The 23213-nt window shown below is 37.4% G+C and overlaps 1 protein-coding gene across 3 annotated transcripts in view; it reads right to left on the bottom strand.

Moving 5' to 3' along the window:
• The window catches only part of tnrc6c1 (trinucleotide repeat containing adaptor 6C1), an 89146-nt gene that overhangs the window by 52385 nt on the left and 13548 nt on the right, over positions 1-23213 (bottom strand). For all 3 annotated transcript variants that reach the window (XM_052131487.1, XM_052131486.1, XM_052131485.1), the window contains exons 2-3: positions 20318-20420; positions 19646-19667 (exon numbers count right to left, since the gene is read on the bottom strand). In XM_052131487.1, the coding sequence (XP_051987447.1) occupies positions 19646-19667; positions 20318-20380 (85 nt within the window). In that variant the 5' untranslated portion in view covers positions 20381-20420. The remainder of the gene's footprint in view (positions 1-19645; positions 19668-20317; positions 20421-23213) is intronic.

The following is a 23213-nucleotide window of genomic DNA, read 5'->3' on the forward strand; positions in this document are numbered from 1 at the left end:
AGGCTGGGGACCCCCGGCCTGACGTACACCTCCCCCCTCTCTTTCCCTGGGGGAGGGTGCGCCTTCTGCGCTGTCTGCCGGCAGGTCATCCCCATCTACCTGGACGAGGGAGGGGACAAGGGGAGGGAAACAGAAATAATTAAAATGGGGGGTACTTCCTGTAACAGTGTAGTACCCCCCAAAAAACACTGTAAAATTTAAAAGAGGGAAAAGGCCAACGCAGAGCGACAGTGAGAGAGAGAGATGAAAAAAAAAAACTCTTACTCGCCAGTTCTCCGGTACGCCGCAGCCTATTCCTCGGCCACTCGTCCACCCTTTATCGGATGACAGCCGCGCCTCTCCGGGCGGATCCGAGGCAGTCCTCCAGCCCCTGGCGGACAGAACACCCCGCCGCGTTCTCGGGGAACAGAAGGGGTCTCCCCCGCCCCTGGCAGCGGTTCTCTCGCTCCAGGCGGTCGCCAGTGAGCCCCTCCCCACTCGCGGTCGGCGGTCTCAAACCCCGCTGCGTTTCAGCGGCCGGTAGGCGACTCCTGCGCCCCTGGCAGCGGCCCTGACTGCTCCAGGCGGTCGGCTAGGAGCCCCTTCTCCCCTCGTGGTCGGCGGCCATCATCCTTGTTCAGGCGGCTGGGCTCCTCGTCCCCGCGGCTGCTCTGTTGGGGTGGACGGTAGTGGTGAGAACTACGGCTTATACCTCCTCCTTCCCGGGCTTCGGCACCAGTATAAAGGGATCAATGGAAAGGAGGCGACGAGAACCGGCTTGATAATATAAATTATAGTTTTAATGAGCAACTTAAAACAAGACACAAACATGACGGACATGTCCGCTAACGATCTCTCTCTCCCGCACGATAACTCTGCAGTCGACCTTTAAACCTCAGAGGCTTGATTAGCCTAATACGGGACTGGGTGTGTCCGCCCTGCCACAGGCCCGTGTCTAGAGCCTGATTTAAATAAATGGAGTGTCTATTTGCACTCCGGTGTATATAGCAACTGCCACACAATTTTATTATATTACTTCCTTTAATACTACTTAAAATAATAGATAATATGAATACAAATGTTGATTTTATCACAGTGATTTAGTCACAGCGAATGTTGAGGAGTGCAGAGAAGGGTTTGATCCGGAGGAGGGGTCTGTCGATCACTCTCGTTCCTATGTCAAAAAAACATCATTTTTTGATCAGTATGGTACCACCTCTGCCTCATTTTGAGCCAGGAAAAATCCTGGTTATATGGCGATATTTTGGCTTTAAGATAATCGACACTGAGCAGAGAGGTACTATGCAAAATTAAAGTTGCTACATCACTTGGCAACAGGACAAATTTATATCAGCACCTGAAACAGCACAGAGAAAAGTAGAAAAGTGAGATTTCTGAAAATTATCCACACACACTGGACAAGAGATACCAGCGATAAGTAGAACTTTTTAGAAAGAGGATTTGGAAATACCAGTTGGTCATTTAAAAAAAACAACAATAACTGTTTTAGTGGTTTGAGTGAACCACACTGTTATATCAAGTTTCCTTTTCAAAAGAGTTTATATAAAGTACATGTTACATCCTGCTTAAATGTCCCTGTTTGTTTGGACAATCTTATTTTAATGCAAATTTGTATGTTCTTATTTATTGTTCCATTTTATTTAGGTGTAATATTGAGAAAATAACAAGTTTGCAGTAATGCAAAGATGTTATTTAATTTTGTAAAAATATTATTTTAATTTGAAAACACTGTTCATTTATAGTGGTTTTTGTTGCTAGTTTGTATGTTTGAGTTGAGAAATACACATTTCAGCATTATCATTTATCTATTTGTAAATGTTCCTTTAAAACCAAGCAGGTTGACTCATGATACCATTTGTTTATTATATCGCAAATTGCAATATTAACCTCAATAATCGCAATATGACCTTTTCCCCAAATCGTGCAGCCCTAGTGCAAATAGTATCTGACACTATTTGCACTACGGTGCAATCAGAATCTACCATTATTTGCACCAGGGTTGGGGTGCAAATATTATCTACCACTATTTGCACTGGGGTGAAAATAGGATCTGCCTTAAATAAATGCAATTTTTCAAATAAAGAGGAAGTTTTCAGTTCTGAAACTAAACTCTGCAAATAAAAAGCGGCCCTTTTTCAGGACACTGTATTTTAAAGATAACTTTGTGCAAATCCAAATAACTTTACTGTAAAGGATTTAAACAATGATTTCCATGCTCGTTCAATGAACCATAAGCAATTAATGAACATCCACCTGCGGAACGGTTGTTAAGACACAAACAGCTTACAGATGGTAGCCAATTAAGGTCACAGTTATAAAAACTTAGGACACTAAAGAGACCTTTCTACTGACTCTGAAAAACACAAAAAGAAAGATGCCCAGGGTCCCTGCTCATCTGTGTGAACATGCCTCAGGCATGCTTCATGGAGGCATGAGGAGTACAGATGTGGCCAGGGCAATAAACTTCAAATGTCTGCACTGTGAGATGCCTAAGACAGCGCTTCAGGGAGACAGGATCGTCCTCGAAGCGAAAGACCACGTGTAACACCAGCTGCACACATCGGTACATCCGAATATCACACCTGCGGGAAAGGTACTGATTGGCAACAACAACTGCCCAAGTTAGATAAGGAACGCACAGTACCTCCATCAGTGCTCAGACTGCACGCAGTAGGCTGAGAGAGACTGGACTGTGAGCTTGTAGGCCTGTTGTAAGGCAGGTCCCTAACCAGATATCACCAGCAACAATGTCGCCTATGGGCATAAATCCACCTTTGCTCGACAAGACAGGACTAGCAAAAAGCGATTTCGTCTCACCAGGGGTGATGGTCAGACTCACATTTATCATCGAAGGAATGAGCGTTACCCCGAGGCAAGTACTCTGGAGCAAGATCGATTTGGAGGTGGAGGGTTCATCATGGTCTGGGGCGGTGTGACACAGCATCATTGGACTGAGCTTGTTGTCATTCCAGGCAATCTCAATGCTATGCGTTTCAGGGAAGAAATCCTCCTCCCTCATGTGGTACCTTTTCTGCAGGCTCTTCCTAACATGACCATCCAGCATGACAATGCCACCAGCCATACTGCTTGTTCTGTGCATGATTTCCTGCAAGATAAGAAAGTCAGTGTTCTGCCATGACCAGCAAAGAGCCCAGATCTCAATCCCATTGAGCATGTCTGGGACCTGTTGGATCAGAGGGTGAGGGCTAGGGCCATTCCCCCCAGAAATGTCCATGAACTTGCAAGTGCCTTGGTGGAAGAATGAAGTAACATCTCAAAGCAGGAACTGGCAAATTTGGTGCAGTCCAACTAGTCTGTTGTTGTATGACTCATCGATTATCAAGGCCTATAGTGCCCTATGAAATCCTTTTTATTTGTTTCAAAATTCAGTTTTTTCTGATTTCCATATTCAACAGTTTAATTCAATTTTATCATCAAAATGGTGTCTAATCAAATGAATTAACTGAAACTTTAAATCAAATGATAAAGAACAATATATTTTCGACATAAAATTGCAATTTTAGAAGTGCTTTTATACAGATCCTCACAGCATAATCCAAAACAAAAAGTTATGTTTGTCAAATAAAGTGCTACACAACAGAGCATTGTTATTGCTTATTTATTTATTGCTTAAATATATTTATTATTATGATTATTATCGTGCAGCATTATATAAATATTTAATTAAATTGCAGACTTTTTCATTATTATAATCACATTATGCAAATCGTAATTTTAAAAAGATAATTTTTGCATAAATTTGTATCCCAAATATATCAAATTCAGTGACATTCCATATTTTCCAGTTAATTCAATTTTTATGACTGGATTCCTTTCGTGCTTTCCATGTCACGAATATCATAGGGTCCTACATGTGTATACAGAGCAACAATTTGGCTGTTTCCGGGGACCTCACATTTCTTGCTTTGTCAGCTAATTTTGAAAGTATTTAGCAATTGTAATCAATAAAATGCAAGCAAATACAACTTTTGTTTTTACACTATCAAACCCTAGATATCAAACAAAATACCCAGCTGGTGTTGAGTCAGTTCAATACCCTGCAGCAGTGAGATTATCTCTAATATGATTGGAAAATATCTACACAACTGTGAGTGACACATGACCCATTCCTGCCAATTGAAACATTTCAAAGGATTCACACGAGATCACGAATCTGTGTAACCCATGGCAGGGAAATCATCATAACGTACACCTAAGCATGCTAATCTCATCGTTTTCCATGTTTAACCTTGCAAGAATGAGAGGAGTCTGGAGATCTTAATTAGCAACGTTTAAATATGCAGCTGTATTTAAAGCCTGCGGTTCTTGAGGAGAGATGAAAAGACACAGTGAAAGGAAGACTGGGAGCTGCTCTACATGAAAACTGGAGTGATTGGAGACGGGCCTCATGGGATGAGTTCAGAGCAGAGAGGAATCTTTACCATAGTCACCCTCAATTAACCACACTTCATATGAACATCCCCTCTCTGGGACAAGACACAGAGTAATAGAGAACATGACTGAATCACTGCAACACTGATAATCTACATACAGTATATATTAACAATGTCTATTTAAACAAAATAATACAATAACATTATTCTCTCCAGGTAAAACTGATTTACCTTTTTGAAACGTCATGGCGCGTCGAGTAATTAGCGATAAGTAATAGGGCTGTGCAGATTGCACTAAATTGCCCCATAGGTAGGAGTCCCGCAACCACTTGGGGTAGCATCAGGAAGGGCATCCAGCATAAAACCTGTGCCAAGTCAAATATGTGGATCACAGATGGTCCGCTGTGGCGACCCCTAACGGGAGCAGCCGAAAGAAGAATAGGTTTGTGCAAATGCAAATATCAAAATATTGCTAAACTTTCTATGACAATATTGTATTGATCTTGTAGACCTCTGTATCAATATTCTATTTGTGTATTCATATTCATGTCCGATAGTGCAATAACGATGAAGCAGTTTGTCTAAATAAACGTGAATTCTGAGAGCGGCATTATCAGTGCAATCAAAGTTGTGAGAAAGACCGAAACTAAAACCGAACTGCAGATTTGTTCTGCTAGGTCTCTTTCACACAGTTTGGTGCAATTTCAATTGCAATGCAGTTATGATCAGGGAGAAAAAAATGGTTCAAGGAACGAAAACACAATTTATTTTTTTAACCTAAAACTGGAAAAAAGTGATTTCCAATTGTTCCGGAGTGAAAACTTTATTTTTAAATGCTTGTAACTGATAATTTTTTCATGAAACTAAAGGCCAAAGGGTTTATCACAGTACATTTTTGGAACTACACCACATCATGTTTCACATAAAAATTAAACATGCGCTTTGATCCTGAAAGAAACTGCTGCATCACACATTTCTTTGCCTAATTTGCCGTTGAGGATGTCGCATTCTCTGAATAAAGACCTTTTTAACAACTATGTATAATAACTACATATATATGCATGGCTAATCCAAATACAAGAAAAACATCATCAGAGGTAAAAAAGTACTTTTCTCAGTTGATTCCAAGTCTATTATGAATTATTGTTAGATATGATGCATTAATACAGATTTGATGCAACCAGGTTTTGACTGAGAAGCAGATCTGTAAATAAAATTATACTTAACTGTTAATGAACTGCTTGATATGATTTCTATGCAGTGACATTTTTGTTTTATTTTTACTTATTTTGGGCTTATTTTTCCAGACCATGTTGCCCGATTCTCTTGCGAGATCTAGCAACACTGCAATTGGTATTTCACCAACCCTTTATTGCAGAGTACTGTCATTTTTAAAAGAACGTTATTAACCATTTGTGGAGATGGGTGCATGGCCGGGCGACGCTTGTGGACAGTGAAGCAGGGAAAGGAAGAGCGGTAAGGATTGACACATGTGGGAACTTATCTCTAACAGCTGTTTTTGTGTTGCCGTGAGAGCTACTGCCGGACTGGAGAGAGAGCGATGCACAACGTCATATTATGTGTGTTTGTTTTGTTGTGCTGAAAAGCAAACCTTTGTGTGTTAGACTGAAAAGTGCTCAGGCACATATTATTTGCAGTGTGAGAGCTCCCGCAAGCCTCCACAGGGTTTTCACCATTTAAATTACTCTCTTGCAGACGGACATGTAGGACAGGAGGCTGGGAGCAGTACTGTCCCAGATGGTGGAGGGGGAGGAGTGCCCCGTTCTGTACATTAGCCAAAAGCTCTCGCTGAGGGAGATTAGGTACAGCATGATTGAGGAGTATTTGGCCATCAAGTAGGCAGTCCTCACCCTCCAGTACTATCTGTTGGGGTGTGCTTTCACCCTCTGTTCGGACCATGCCCCGCTCCAGTAGATTCATCGCATCAAGGATGCCAACGTGCTGATCACCAGTTGATATCTGGCTCTTCAGCCTTTTAAGTTTGAGGTGAGGGGTTAGTGGGTGACAGGCCAGATGGATCCCCGGACTGAGTCGGGTGATAGAGGTATGTAGAGATGGGGGCGTGGCTGAGCAAGGTCCGTGGAGAGTGAGCCCAGGAGAGAAAGAGCGGTAAGGATTGACACATGTGGGAAATTGTCCCTGACAGCTGTTTTTGTGTTGCAGTGAGAGCTGGAGAGAGACATAAAGGCAGATTAGACCACCGGAGGTGAGAGAGAGCAACGCACAAAGCCGTATTGTTTGTGTTTGTTTTGTTGTGCTTAAAAGGAAACATTTGTGTGTTAGACTGAAAAGTGCGATCAATAAGTCTCAAGTCGACTGTTTACCTGGCCCCTGCTTCCTCTTCCACAACCCAGCAAGAGATTTATCACACCGTTCTTTTATTTAGTTATAACCTTTTGGAAAGGAGGCTGCAAAACTTCTGAACCGGAACAAAGAAATACAGTTTTTGCTCAGAACGAACCGAAATGAAAAACATTTAGTTTTTAATACCTGGTTATTAATACCTGGTTATGTGATGCTTTGGATTATTCAACTGCGACATATGTATCACAAAAAGTATTGTATTGTGAGGTGGTTGCAATATTCATCCCTAAATGAAATGCAACTAACTTAATTTTTCAGTAGGTGACAGAAAAATTAAGTAACTATAATGCAACAAAGGGGACCTAAAATTACAACAAAAATTGTCTTGTCAATTTTACTTATTCCATTTGTGCTGGGACAACATGACAATTTATTTATTTATTTATGGCTAAAAAAACTGGGCCGAGGATTTCTAGTTCCCAGCATGCTTTTGACAGGTAAAGTAAATGTTAAAATACATTTTTATATAATGTTTCTTTGTGCAGGATGAATGTAAACAGGTGAGAAATGTTATTGTTTAATGTTCTGCTGTGTAGATATTTAGAAGAATTTCTGTTATGTTGTAGTTTTGGGGTTACTATCATGGTGAAGAATGGAGTTTAAAAGGAATATTCCGGGTTCAATACAACTTAAGCACAATTGACAGCATTTGTGGTATAATATTGATTATCACAAAAATTTATTTTGACTTGCCCCTCTTTACAAAGGCAAAACTCAAGGTATTTTTTAAGTATAGCAACAAGACATAAACAATATGTTTGTAAACATGATTTTACTGTAATAAAATCACTTGCTAAACTTTTAAGTTAGACAATTTTACAGCTTTGTTACCATGATGATGTAATGTCAATAAAACGACTGTAAAAATTACAATTTAAACAATTTTACATCTAAAAAAAAAACATGAGTTTTAACAGATAATGTAAGAATGTGCTTTTATAAAATTATAAGCTTCACATTTCTGCCTTTAAACCCTCCAAATATTGGCCCCATTCACTTCCATTGTAAGTGCCTCACTGTAACCTTGATTTTTGAGGGATGAGTCATAACTATTTCTTGTGGTAATCAACATTTTGCCATAAATGCTATCGATTGAACTTAACTTGTATCGAACCAGGAATATTCCTTGTAACAGTTCGAGAAAGGATGATTCGTGAACCGAATTAACAATCAACACAAATGTCATTAGATACCAACATAAACTGAATACACAGCAACATAAACACACACACGTCATGGGTCTCTCTCTCTCTCTCTGGCATCCCCGGATCTTGCCTTATCTCCCTCCCGCTGATTTGGTTGTGCGCTGGGCTTGTATCCTAACGGCCTGGCCACGCCCTCCACCTCGTCACACTCCTCCACTGCCCGATTCAGGCCGAGGTGCCATCCCGACTGGCTTACACTTGTTGACTAATGTTGTTAACTAATATCAACAAATGACACTTTCTTGAAGTTACAAAAAAAAAAAAACAATTATGAACATTTATTTTCAGCATAAAAATGACAGCCTAAATTGTATAAATTTGGGTGTTTTTATTTAGTTTTGAGATGCTCTGATTTTCTAAATAAATAATATAATTTTATATAATTCAAAGGTAGCAAGCTACTTTTTGTAAGTAAAAGTATAAAGTAGTTAGCTGCTTGTATTGTAGCCAACTACTTTATATAAGGATTAGTTTGCTTCAGTTTAAAAAAAAAAAAAGTCTACAAGCAGTCGAAATAACAATGATTCCATACATTTCACTGGAGGAATCTGCTATTTCTGGACTGAGGCCACTTCTCTGACCAAATCAATTTGCACAGGCCTCTAATCTGGGATGAAGCACAGCTAACAACTAAACACTGAGGACCCACGCAGTGACACTGCATCTGACAACCAAAGCTGGAATTAGTCCAGGCTGGGTCTTATGAGAGAGCGCTGTACATTCAAGGGAACATGCACAGAGAGGAGCAGATGCAGGCTATGGAGCAGATTCCAGAGCTCAGCTCACCTGACCTGCGTTACCGGTCCACATCTGCATGCGCTATTTCCAAGTTCTACATTCCACCAAACAGTGTGACATTTAGAAGGGAACGTGATAAAGACAGAGAGCTCTATTATGAGCCATTCTCTCCTATTCCCACCATCCCTTAATTACCAAAGAACTGCCAAGTTGAGGACATTAAGCAGAAAGACATTGGTCATACATTCAAGGACAGCCCTCTTATAAAAACAAGCTGCTTTTAAAGGGAGATTGAGTAAGTGTGAATACGCAAACACACAAGGCAGGAAAAAGACAAGATGGCGGTAGGCTGCACAGCCTGAGAAAGGCTATAAATACTGACCCTGTCACAGAGCATCTCTCTCTCTCTCTCTCTCTCTCTCTCTCTCTATACACCTACTCAAACAGTCACAAGAACCCTCTCTCTGAACCAGAAAACCACTGAAGCCTCTTTTGACAATGCAAGTAGTTCCTACACTAGCTCCTTTTTCTCACACCTGTTCATGTTCTGTGTATTAAGAAAATGTTAGTAGTGCACTCAACAGTGCTCAGGGAATCTGAGGGATCACCAGACAGGGAGAGATAGACAAGATCTGAAGTAGGGTTGTCACAATCTCAATTTTTCAAAAGTCCATACCAATTACAGTGAAATTTTACGATCTTTGATAACAATTTTGAAATAAAAACTAATATGCAATGGAACACATTCCTTTATTCATAAAGTTAAATGAATATTCACACAAAGATTTACAGAAACTACTCCCCCATAATTTACCCTGTATGACTATATACAGAAAACAAAAGGAAAGATTTTAATTAATATTCTGGTCCGCCTTTTCAATCAAATGTCAGTTGATAAAAAAATTATTTAACTTTTGGGTATTCTTTAAGGATTTCATGTAGCTCGTGCACCATATTCAAAGTCTTCTGAAGCCTATGCTTTGGTCAGAAAAACAAACAAACAAACAAACAAAAACAAAAAAACTTACATTTGTAATTTCTTAAGAGAAAATTGTGCCTTTAAACAAGTAATCAACCTTAGGTTGATTCATGGGTACTTTCCCTGTACTAAGTGCATACTTACAGTTAAATATCTATTAAATGTACAGAAGATAAATATTGAATTAATGGAATTAATCAGTACATTTTTAATTGCATATATAATCAATGAGATTAGTTCAATGTTAATTTCATATAACAGTCACATTTAACAGTTCATGAATTGGGCTGTCGTGCTTGCGGTTAGGCTATTATGGGTGGCTCAATAGCGCGATATGGGGTAGCCTATTACCGGCGTTTTTTTTTTTTTTTTACAAACCTAATTTATCCTGATTTTACTGCATACAAAGCTCTATTGTTGAGTTATGTAGTATATATTGTTGCTTTGTAACTGACAGAGAGACACGTTTTAAAACATTTTTGTTTATTGTTAAATGCCAAACAGCAACAAGAACATGCCTTTCCCAATTAAAAAAATGAAAGAAATCAAAGAGTTCTAAAGTATCACATGAAAACAAGTAGCCTAATAAGAAAATGCCTTTTTCTAATTTGAAAACGAAAGAATTCTAAAAGTAGGCTATCACATGAAAACAATGTGTAGGCCTAAGTAAAAATACAGAGAATAAACTTAAGCCTTAACGAATGCGATTTAGACCTGGGTTATCATGTCCTTGTTTCTCGCTAGGAAAACCAACATATTAACCTTATGTGGTTTCAGGGAGGGTCGCACGGTCTCTTCGTCCTCCACTTCCACCATCTCTTCGATGAGTGCGTATTTTGTCTCTGTGTCATTGATATGATCGCCCCTATATCGAGGATCTAAACAACACGCCTTTGCCAAAAGTTTTTGTAAGGCAGCTGGTTCATACTTCCCATGTAGAACATTTTGTGCTTAATGTCCGATATTTAGGTGGTATCCTCGGATGATGGTTTAAGCCAACCCGTTCGGTTAGAGAGATGACACCTCAAATTAGATGTATCACAGGAACCTTTTTGCTGCTAATTTTGCATATCGGCTCATCTAAATTCGCTGGCTCACCCTTTTCATTGGGTTGAAAGCCGAAATGTTCCCAAACTGGCGACGTGACATTAGGTTTTGGGACGAGAGCGACTGCCATCGTTTCAGTAGGCCTATTCAAAATAAACGAAACACCAGATAGAGCTACAATGGTTCGTGGGAAAATGTCGTAACACTCTTGCATAATTATTAATTTATTTAACATTAAACGCACAGTGACAAATCGTAAAACAAAAAAGCCACAGCCTTATGGAAGAAAGAAAAAAAAACTGAACACTGCGATTGCCGCGGTTTCTGCGGTTGCTTTCCTTCCTCTGCGGTTGGCTGGTCAATAGCGCGGTATTACAATATTGCGGTTATCGTGACAGCCCTATTCATGAATTTATCTAATTTGACATTCTAATGGTTTAATTTGGTTCTTTGTGATTTCTACCACCCTGCCCAATGTTTCAAAGGATTACATCACAAAAATAATAAAGATTCCTAACTTTTGGAATAGTCTTCAAGTCATGTTGCACACAACAAGTTTTTGGAAAAGAGCTTAGATAAAGTAGCCCCTGTTACTACCTCCAAGACACATTACAGTAATAACACAAAGTGAATTTCTAAAAAGCATGTTTACACCATGCTCCACTAGGCCATGAGTCATCCTGAATCTTTCTTCTACTGCTTGCCCTGCATGTCTACACACACATGCATGCATGCACACAGTGGGTAGTGGCTGCCCTCTCAGATGGGCTGTCTGGGTAAAGAATCATGACACTAGTCTCAGAGTAACAGTCTGTGCTGAGCTCTTACAGCAGATGCCAAAATCTCTGGGGATCAAAAACTCCGCTTTACGAAAGGAGGAACTCAAGGACGAACAGCCAGTCTGTGTCATTAGCAGTAATTAATGATGCCCTAACTCTTCAAATATGGCATAGAAAAGTGCTGTAATGAGCGGGTCCTTAAAGTAGAGCATTTGTTAACCTGTGTGAGCTGTTCAGCCTTATGTAGGCCTGCAGGGTAATGGACACAACCTTTTTACCTGCATGCAATTGCCATAAACTCTTGACATGGAAACAAAAAAAGAGGACCTACCAATAGCGGTGCACCAATCAGGAAATTTGAGGATCACAAATCATCTATGAGAGCATCACACATAGAAGAGGTCCGTTCAAAAATAAGAAAAATATATCCATTACAAGCTCTAAAACTGCTCCAATGAGAAATCAATAATATCTATGATTTGTTTATTGTTTTTGGCATTTTGCTGTAACACAAATCATTAATTATTAAGCCGATATGGTTAAAATGTAATTGCTGTGATTAGTGGTAAAGTGAACAACATAATCTGATTTAAACTGGGATCCTCACAGAATATGGCTGGGATGTGTGACTGATGAGATACTGCGAGCATCTGGAGAGCGCACATGTTTGATTGACACCGCGACTGAGCATATTGAAGGAAGTGAAGCTGAAAGTGCTCATGATCGCTCAAAAAGTCTATATCGCTCAACACGTCTGATTGTCACAACTCACATTACATCAGGCATAATCCGATTTGTATACGCATGTTTATTTGCTGTGTAATACATTTTTATACTACTAATTCTTACACATTTGTAAATACAAACCAGCATATTAATCAGAATCAAAGCATGTCTGAAAGTTTAAATTCGTGAATACTTAGAATTGCCAACAATTCACACAACAGAGGCCACACTGTCATGCTTCAAGGGCTGAGAAAGAGTAGCAGTGTATGTGCGATTCCTTGCATGTTGCAAAAAAGTTCAGCCCCATTTCTTGGTACAATCGACCGATCCCTTAATATGGAGATCGGCCAATTTAGATCGGTGCACCCCTACATAACAACAACTCACTTTTCTTATGTGCTGTTCAGGGCTGGGCAAATCTGAAATTGAGGATATATTTCAATAATGTACTGTACATATTAGGGCTGTGTTTAAAATATCAATGCAACGAAACTTTGTCATGTTTTCCTTGCCAATGCACATACAGCACTTTGAAAGATTGAGAGTTGGCTTTTTACCTACCAACAGTTGGGAGTAAGGCATGACACGTGATATACAAATTCTGCAAAACTAAAGTACTGCAACATGAGGAGCCTCCATCTAAAAGTACATATGTCAAGATAAAGCTGCCAATATGCACTTCTGCAATATGCAAGAATTACTCTTAATCATGGTATAAAATTAACCAAAAGGCTGGTACTTTATGAACAGTGGCAGGTAATTTAGCTCATCTTCCCTCAACCTTGTATATTTCTGACCCCATCCACACCTGTATTTAGAGCTGTGCACTTGCATCGGATCTCTTGAGATGGCTGGTAATACCATGTCTGAACAGGGCAAGTGACATTTGACAACAGATGTCATTGCTTAGACACAGACCACGTTTACATACACTTAAGAAAACAGTTTATTTCAGGATTTTAGCAGAAAGTGTCGTACTGAAACATCATGTAAACAAGAACGCTGATTTGCTTATGCGTTTAAAGGAATTAAGAGAAAGCGATTCAGCATACAAAGGTTTTTCTCTGAGAACTTAGATTCGGCGTTCTGATGGGTGTTCAAAGAGTGTGCATGCGTGAACAGACCGGGAAAACAAACATCATAGGATGGTGCCCAACAAAATTTCAACAACCTTTCTGGGAGTCCAGTGGGAAAATTCCTGGTCTGATTTGCTGTTTGTTAAGATGTTCAAATGCACTAGTGATTCAGACATAAATAAATCACATATGAAGAGATATATTTTTTTAAAGGTGCTTTAAAAACCAAAGTGGCTGGTAAAATTGGGTCAAAAAAGTATTTGGAAAATGCCAAAGATCTACAGAGGAGGCATCGTGGATATCAAATGTGAGGATGAGTGAGAGTAACTACATTAAGAAAATGCCAGCCTGGTCTCATGAAATTTCTGTGGACAGGAAAACATTTTTGCAATTAAAAATGTCCGTGCTGTATAACATGTTTGGCTGCACTGGGTGCACCAAAAGCACGTAAAATTGTGTCGCAACCAGACAAGGTTTTAAGGTGAATTTTTTTTCACAATTAGTATAATAAAGTCATCAATACCATGGAATAACATACATGGAACTATGGGAATTAAGATGGCTTAATGTTACTAAACAAAATCCAAAATAAATCAAAATTGTTATTTTAGCATCTTCATAGTAGTCACACTTTGCCTAGAATTTGCAGAAATGAACTCTTGACATTTTCTTAACAAACTTCTTGAAGTATCACCCTGGGATGCTTTTCAAACAGTATTGAAGGAGTTCTCATCTATGTTGAGCACTTTTTAGCTGCTTTTCTTTATTATTCGGTCAAAGTCATCAATTTCAAAAACTTTTTTTTTTTTATTAAATTTTAGTTTTATAATGAAATAAATGAATATGGTTGCACAATTATATTTTTTTCTACAAAACTAATTAACATAACATTTTAGCATATGCCTTCAGATCAAAAGATTTTTAATATAATGAAACATTTCAGTCAAGTGTTTCAAAACTTTTGACTGATAGTGTATATGAAAAGTAAAAAAAAAAAAAAAAAAACATCCTTACCTTATCAATGCCTAAATATAAACATTAGTCTTTTAAAATGCAGAAGCGAAGTTCATGGCTGGACTTGAACCGCGGTCGTCCAACACTAAGGCTGTGTCCGAAACCAGGAAAATGCTGGCTTCTGAGACCAGTTTCCATTCATTCAAAACAGCTGTCAGTTAAGTCATTAACAGATTAGCAGCAAGTCAGCTGACCAGCAACGCAACCAAAGTAATACACTTCAAATGCATCCGTCTGACGCAGGTGTACACTGACGGGTCTTAAGACAAAACCTCATAATAAACCTCTGACTGCCTGAAAAATTCACATGCAAAATGGATTGCTGTGAACTGAATGCCAATGATTGGCTTATGGTCAATATGCAAATAAACAATACAATGGATTCTAAAGCTGCCTTTTTCTTCATCTTATCAATGCTTAACTCCTCTGCCACAAGAATGTAATGCATTCTAATTATCTGAATATAATTTTTTTTATATTATACACTATTGTGCGAATGTTTTAGGCACTTGGGGAAAATGTTCCATAGTGAGGATGTCTTCAAAAATAATGCCATAAATAGTTTATCAATTAATGTCATTCAAAGTTCAGTAAACATAAAAAAGCTAAATCAATATTTGGTGTGACCACCTTTGCCTTCAAAACAGCACCAAATCTCCTAGGTACACAGATTTTCTTTGTTGTTGGCAGATAGGATGTACCAAGCTTGTTGGAGAATTCACCACAGTTTTTCTATCTATTTAGGCTGTCTTAATTGCTTCTGTCTCTTCTTGTAATCTCAGACTGACTCAGTGTTCAGTGGGGGGAACTGTGGTGACCAGGCCATTTGTTGCAGGGCTCCCTGTTCTTCTATTATATTCGATTTGCAAAATAAAATTTTGGGAGTCTAAAATGTATATTTCCTATTGACACTAAAGCTGAAAATATAAATAACCATCTTAAGACAAATGTTTTTGTGAAGCATATTATAAGACTTTTGCACAGTACTGTGTGTGTGTATGTATGTATGTATGTATGTATGTATATATATATATATACACATTATATAATTAATTGTTATTTGAGGGGCTTTCTCAGCAAATATTTATATATGTGATTAATTTGATTACAAATTTTAATAGACTGACAGCCCTATTTATTACACAAGATGATAAATTGCTACATCTCAAATGTTCAATATACGTCACTGTATTAAGTATCTGTGTGAGCATGTGGAAAGAAAGGAAATAAGTGGAGTAAAAGAGAAAGAAAGAAAGAAAGAAAGAAAGAAAGAAAGAAAGAAAGAAAGAAAGAGAATGGGTAAGAAAAGGAGAGGTTATGGGAGGGATGGTTGTTCTCATTTGTCTGAAAATCTTCAGAGGCCTTTGAGCTTCTCTGCGACCAAAATCAACAGACTTGAGCTGAAAGGAAACTTAAGCAGGTTCTCACTCTTACTTTCACATAACTCCATCTTTCCATTCCTACAAAAGTGTCTTTGTATCAAATGATACTTTCTGTTCTTTCCTTTTTATTCTTCTTTACACCATTAAAAAAAACACACCCCCTGTTCGGCAGAAGCACTTCCCTGTAAATGCTTGTGTGTATCCCCTTTATGGGGCCTCCTGGCCCTCTCTTAAAAAGAGAAAGATGGGTAGTCTTACTGTGTGTGGCTGCTCACTCTGTACCAGAGTGCAGCACTACTTCCTCTGGGAGTCTCTATCCAGGACCTCACTCCTCTGAGATGATACAAACATGTCATGCTGAATTTTACATTCCTGTAAGGGAGTTCTGAAACCAAGTATACTGTATGTTCTGAAACCCAATTTGTTTGCATGTCGATTCTATCATGGATGGCAAACTATGGATGAATCTGTAATGTTGACTAGTTTATCTAGTTTTTTTTACTTTAATATTTTTAGCAGCTGCAATTTAAAGGGGATGAATGTAGAGAATTATTATTTATTTTTTTTATTTATTTTTTTGAGAGGGTGTGTTAGTGTGTAGACAGTCTAACGATTAACATTAGATTGCATCTATGGTAGCCCAATATTTATTTTGTATGTAGCCCTTCCATAAATTGCCAAGAAACACATCTCGGTGTCTTATGAATATGACACAAATCACACAAGTTTGGATTAAAAGAATAGTTCACCCAAAAATAAAAACAGCACTGAATCCATTATGGCGGCAACATCAATAACAGCAAACATCTATTAAAAGTAATATTCGCTGCTATTGCATTGAATTCAAACAACAGGACTGGATTAAATCATCATTAAAATATTTCCTTTGTGTTCCACAGAAGAAAGTCATAAGGGTTTGGAACGACATAAGGGTTTGTAAGCGACGATGGAATAAATGTTTTTTTTTAATGTTCCTTTAAAGCTAGAAGTAGAAGGAATAAGTATATCCTTATCAGCCGCAGATAATATGTGTCCTTAGTTGGATAAAGAGAGACATGAAATAAAGCCAAACCAAATTAGATCTAATTAGCAGAACTCCACAAATGCCCCCTGTGCACCCAGATAAAAGAACGCAGAGATTCTCTTTGCTGACTCATACAATGATACAGCGATTCAGAAGATGGAAGTGCAAGAGAAGGACAAAGTGAGAGCTCTGCAACTCAATTCTGGAGAGTATTTAGGTCTATTTGTCTCTAAAGACAAAAGAGTTGTGGCATGCATCTACGTAAAAAGGGCCAGTCTGATGTTTGAGAGTTCCAGCATTAGCAGATGCTCTAATGAGATTTATGACGGTCTATCCCTCACATGACATAAGCCCCATCCCATCTGCCCCAGGACTGCTCTGCTGCAGCTCTCAAAAAGCCCATTCTGCCATATCAAATTTACTGCTAAATACCTCACCCTGTATCAATGAAGAGGGCGTGACCTGTCATATGGGGGCAAGAAGTCTAGATCCAAACATCTCAGCACATGTCTTCCTCCCATGCTCCCAATGTCTGACCTCCAGTGCCATCACTTCCTCCCCTAGTCATTTGTATTGTCCCTTTGGCTTGTTGCTTTAACACTGAGATTAACACTGATAAACAGGACTGATATACAACTAGACTAACCTAGGACAGATACATTTAGATAAATACATTTCATGGAATGTAATAAAGGTGTCTGTTTACAATGAAACTTCAAATAAGAAAAGTGAAGTCAATGCCCTAGAGATTGTTAGCGAAAACACCATCAATTTTAGCAGTATTCATTTTGTAGTTTACTGCAGGGCCAGTTTAGACTGGTAAATAACCTTCAACCTTCAAATGCTAAAAAGCACAAACTTCTGAATCACTCAACAGCAAAAAGAGATGGTTGATTTGTCTCAAACTCTTCTTTGCAAACATGATTTGTGTCATTCAATTCGCCCACAAACATCAGTGAATAAGCTCTGATTCTGATCAAATGTATTGTCTAAACTCTATTCACACGTGACAATGGCACTACAGTGGATGGTATTGTGTTACCCACCCTGGCATTGATAAACACACTGAGGTGACATACCCTCCTCCGTCAGAGCAATAATGTATAGGAACAGTCATGTTCTGTCTTTGCATTTATTTCAGTTCTGCTATCATACAGTGGTGCTTACTGCTGTGTATTTCATCAAAACAAAGCATGAATAAAGTAATGACAACTAAAGTGTTACTTCACCCAAAAAACTATTATTATCTCATAATTTAATCACCTTCATGCCATCCTAGATGTGTATGACTTTCTTTTAGAAGAATATTTCAGCTCTGTAGGTCCATTCAATGCCAACTTTAAAAATGTATGCCATCATTTTGATGCTCCAAAATCCACATAAGGGCGAGATAAAAGTACTCCAGATGACTCTAGTGGTTAAATCTATATCTTATTAAGCAATAATAAGCACAATATGATAGGTGTGGGTGAGAAACAGATCAATATTTAAGTCCTTTTCCCTTCACTTTAACTTTCTTCTTCTGTTTTTGGTGATTCACATTATTCGTGCATATTGCTCACTAATGTATACAGAGGAGAATTTATGATAAGTTAAATTATTTATATATAGATCTGGTTCTCACCCACACCTATCATATTGTGTCTTAACGCATGGAATTAACCACTGGAGTCATATTGATTACTTTTATGCTAACTTTATGTAGACTTTGGAGCTTCATAAATTTAGCACCCATTCTGATGAAAGGTTTATTCACACCTACAGAAAATTAAACAAAAAAACTATTTTATGGCGCTGTTGTTGTTCTACAAACATATATACTGGCAGTCTTATGCCCGCACCTCCAGCTGTTACAGATGAATATATATTGAATGCAGTTATAGCATTTATTTACCTAATTTGGCATAACTGTTTCATTATGTTCTTTCCATGTTGATGTTGATGCATTTGAGGAGTATATAATCTATGTTTTTATGTAAGTGAGATGAGAAAAGATTGCTGTTGGATATTTAGTTGAACATGTATTTTGCTACAAGTATATTCCAAACGGACTCCCGGACCATACAGAATTCTCTTTTTGTAATGCCTGGATGCATGCCTGGATAAAATAACACAAGGTACAGTGATATAAATACACGTGGAAAAATGTATATTAAGAATAAAAGTACATTATAACATATATTGCATAATATTAAAAGAATATAAAAGAATACCCTGGCTCTTGTTATTCATGAAAATTATTGCAATACTTTGTTATATTACACTTGCAATAAAGATGTGAAGTGTGGTTCTGCAAGTTGTTTGTCTGAGTTTATGTTTGCAGTACGAAGGGTCCATGATCTGCAACTATTTATTTTTAATTATATCATTTTCAGGGGTGTGTATTAGCTGCATGTATGCCGGTGTTTAAAAGTTGATTAGCGCCAGCAACATGCTGGACTGACACAAAGCTCTTATCTCATTGGTCATTCAGTTTTCATCGCAGTCCTAAGAAGAAAAAAAACGAACATGCTCCGTAAAAAAAACATTCGGATTGTCAGCGCCATAGGAATGCATTGTTACCATACAAAAGCTCGTTTGGAATGAATATTCATACCAAAAAAACGGTTTGATGTGAACAGGCCTTAAGAATTTAACATTATGTGCTGCAAAATAGCATAATTTCAGCCTGAAACTTTGTAAGATCCTCCATAGATGTGATGGGAACATGGCAATGGAAAATGCTTGCACTGTCACCATCTCTCTGACACACAATCAGCAACAAACAGCAAGTTGTGGCTTTTTCATAGGGTCAATTATTCGCTTCATTTCAATGTTAACAGCACAGAAGGGATAAGCATCAACATTTATATTTAAATTGTTTAAATACAGCATTACAGTGAGAATCAAGACTAACCTTTGGTTTTCTGTTCAGCAGCCTGAAAAAGAAGAACAAAGGCAGACTAAGCGATGAACACTTTCACAGGTCATTGTATAAAAAACCTTTTGACAATGAATATTTAGCTGCATTCCAGAACAAAAAAATAAAGTACTGGTAGTGAAAAAATATGACTATGTCAACTGTATCTTAGCCATTCTGTAAACTGACACACTGCACGTTGCTGATTTGCATTATTCGTGCATATTGCGCCCTAATGTGCATGGAGAAGAATTTATGATAAGAAATTACTTAAATATTGATCTGTTTCTCACCCAGACCTATCATATTGAGTCTTAACACATTGAATTAACCACTGGATTCATATTGATTGCCATATTGACAAGTAACGCTTTTACTAGGACAAGTTGAATGACCAATTTACTGGTCCAAAGGACAAGCACATGAAAATGCTTAATGTTGAGCCCTGCACTATCTAAATGAAATACACCATGCACAGAAGCTACATAAACCTTGATTTTCAACAGGCTGCGGTGAGCAGGCCTGAAGTTTGACACTTGTGGCCCAGGGGCTGTATTGTCTCAGAGGCTTATGACAGACACAGTTAGGTGTCTGTTAGTTCGCTTTTTTTAAAAGGACACAAAAAAAAGATTGAGTGAAGCTTGTGAGTCAAAGGAAAGAAACTCTCACCTTTTTCTGAGCAGCTTCCTTCTTTTTCTTTTCTTCTTGTTTTTTCTTTTTCTTTTCTTCCATCAAATGGTTCTCCTCTTCTGTTTCTTGTTTTGTCCCAAGGCTGTAAAAGAATATCAAGTATTAGTATCTATAAGTAGCCCCAATGTAAATGTTTCAAATACAGCAAACTGACAAAGCAACACTTGCTAACATTTTAATCTTAAAATAGTATTCAATAAAATATAGCATAGGAGCACAGAGTATTACAATTATTTCTAAACTTGGCAATATATTAATACAATATTTCAATAGAAGCATATAGAAAGTTTAGCTGAATAATTGAATCTGATTGGTGGAAATACATGCCCACATTTCCTGCAGAGGTGTTTGATCAATCAGAAGTCACTTCACACTAATCTGGTGTTAATCAATGCATATCACAGCAGCACACTTATTAAGCAATATCACACAAGCAAGAGTGCACTTGTATTAAATATCAGTGCAGCTGTGATCACAGGTAATCACCACAGTTAATCATACACTGTAAACCTTAATGCTAAGTAATTAATTGTATTGAGTAGGGAAAAATTAAATAATTCAAATTAGTTCAAATAAATTAGTCTTGATGAGTATTTAGAAGTTTCTCTTTCTTTTTAGTTCACGAAACTGACATATTTTAAGTAACCTGAACTGTTCTATTGTTTTGAGTTTAACTAACTTAAAAAAAATATTTTGGTAAACTCAAATTTGGGAGTGGAATTCTTGTTCCCAGCATGTTTTGCATAGGACTCGATAGGAAAAGTAAATGTTAAAATGAAGTGTTATTTTGTGTGTTTTTGCACCATGAATGCAAAGGGGGAATCTTGTTTGTGTTTAACATTTTATGTTGCCATTTAGAAGTGTTTCTGTTGTGCTGAAGTTTTGGGGATACCATTATTGTGAAGAGTGGAGCTTGAGCTTAGGTTGAGGACCGATACCAAGTGTGTATCTTACTTAAGGCATTATCCATTATTCAGTAAGTCACTAGTCAGACTTACTTGGGTGAATGAAGTGATGGAAATAACAGATTTGTGTTGCAAAAAAAAAAAAAAAAAAAAAGGTTTCTCAACATTTTAATTTCAGTGCCATCAAAATGTATGAATTAGCTTACTCAATTTTTCAAGTTAAGAGAAATTAGCATGCATAAGTAGCACAAAATCAAAACATGACAGTTCCACTTCCTTAAATATGGAATTAATGAACTGAGTTCTGCTAACTTATTTACAGTGTGTCAAAATAACAGCACAATTACAAATGTGATATTGCTTCTAGAACAGTTCTATAAAAAAAGAAGGTAATAAGGATTGACTTACATTTTAGACACAATATGTAGTTATTTTGTCTTTTATTTACACTTAATGTTTTTAAGATATACGAAACACTCCAACTGAAATAATTTAAGTTGAGTCCACATAATGTTGTCATAGCATATTTTACATGTACAGGAGTACAGAGCTCCTTATTGTCTAGTCAATATATATATACATAAAACCCTATAAACAATATAATAATACCATTTTTGCTGATGAAGGGAGAGACTCTACTACAAAGCAATAACCTTGTGTGGCTTCACAGACTAAAATTAAGTCAGGTGGTTTGCCATCAATATAAAGACTGAGCCACAAAAAAAATACACTTAAACGTTCATCTTGTCTGAAGGAAAAAAGACCAAACAGCCTAAAATAGAATAACCTATTTTAACGGCACACATCTTACATAATAAAGCCAAACTGCATATAGCTAAAATAAACAGGCTTGCAAAAATAAATAAACATTAAAGACTGTTTTAATATAATAAAATATCAATCAGTGAAAGGTTTAAAGGTATAAAAGTGGTATGAATCTTTGGGCTTACTGTATGTTAACAAGAATGACAATGAATGAAAATGGAAGAAAAGATGTTGAGATTTAGAAGGACATTCCTTTTAGAAATAAAAACATTGACTCAAACTTTGTTACTTCTATGCCACCTGTTTTTAATAAACTCTGCATGAGTGGGTGACGGTTAGAATAGAGATAAACAAATGCGACATAAACCACAAGCATCTGGAAATGTTACCAACTGACGCAAAATCTTTGCTAGAAACATGTTTGTGACAAAAAACAAACAAAAAACATAGGAGCACAGAATAACATACGGTATGGGAAGTTCTGATATTCATCAATAAACAACATAAAAGAATAGTTCACACAATGTTTTATTCTGTTATTAACTCAACTTTACGTTATTCCAAACCTATTTGCTGTTATTTTTTTTTCCAAGGAACACAGGAAAAACTTTTAATAATTTCCAACTCCCTGTTATCCATGTGGCAATAGGCTATAGCTCTGAAAAGGTCATGCAAGCACCAAAAGTAGTTCATACGACTAATGCATTATTTCAAGTTTTTTAAAGCCATACAATACAGCAGCTTTTTGCTGAACTGACTGAAATTTAAGTCACAATCATATTTAACTCGAATCAAATCATTTATACAACTATGGTACTGGTTGGACATCAATTGGTTCTTATCTGTCTCATGACCAAAGCGTCATGATGTCAGACCTGTGCTATTTTTGACTAGGGCTAATTTTCATTTGCTGTCCCTGGTCAGGTTAATGTCAAAAGTCAAAATGACACTCAAAATACATAATTTGAAATATTGAAACTTACATATTATACAAGATTTTAAAATAACCATAACAATCAAAACAGTTCAATAACTAATCTTAAAAAACATGAAACTCAAAAACATAAAATAAAAATCCCTAAGACAATACTAATACCAAATAAAATGTTGGCAGTTCTGGTTTGACAGTAACCAGACATTACATTTTTCAGAGAAAACTCCATGACTTGTAAGAGCTTTCAAATCAGCTAGAAGTGCATTCCAGT

This window comes from Xyrauchen texanus, chromosome 8, assembly GCF_025860055.1.
Source record: "Xyrauchen texanus isolate HMW12.3.18 chromosome 8, RBS_HiC_50CHRs, whole genome shotgun sequence".
In the NCBI taxonomy this organism is placed as follows: domain Eukaryota; kingdom Metazoa; phylum Chordata; class Actinopteri; order Cypriniformes; family Catostomidae; genus Xyrauchen; species Xyrauchen texanus.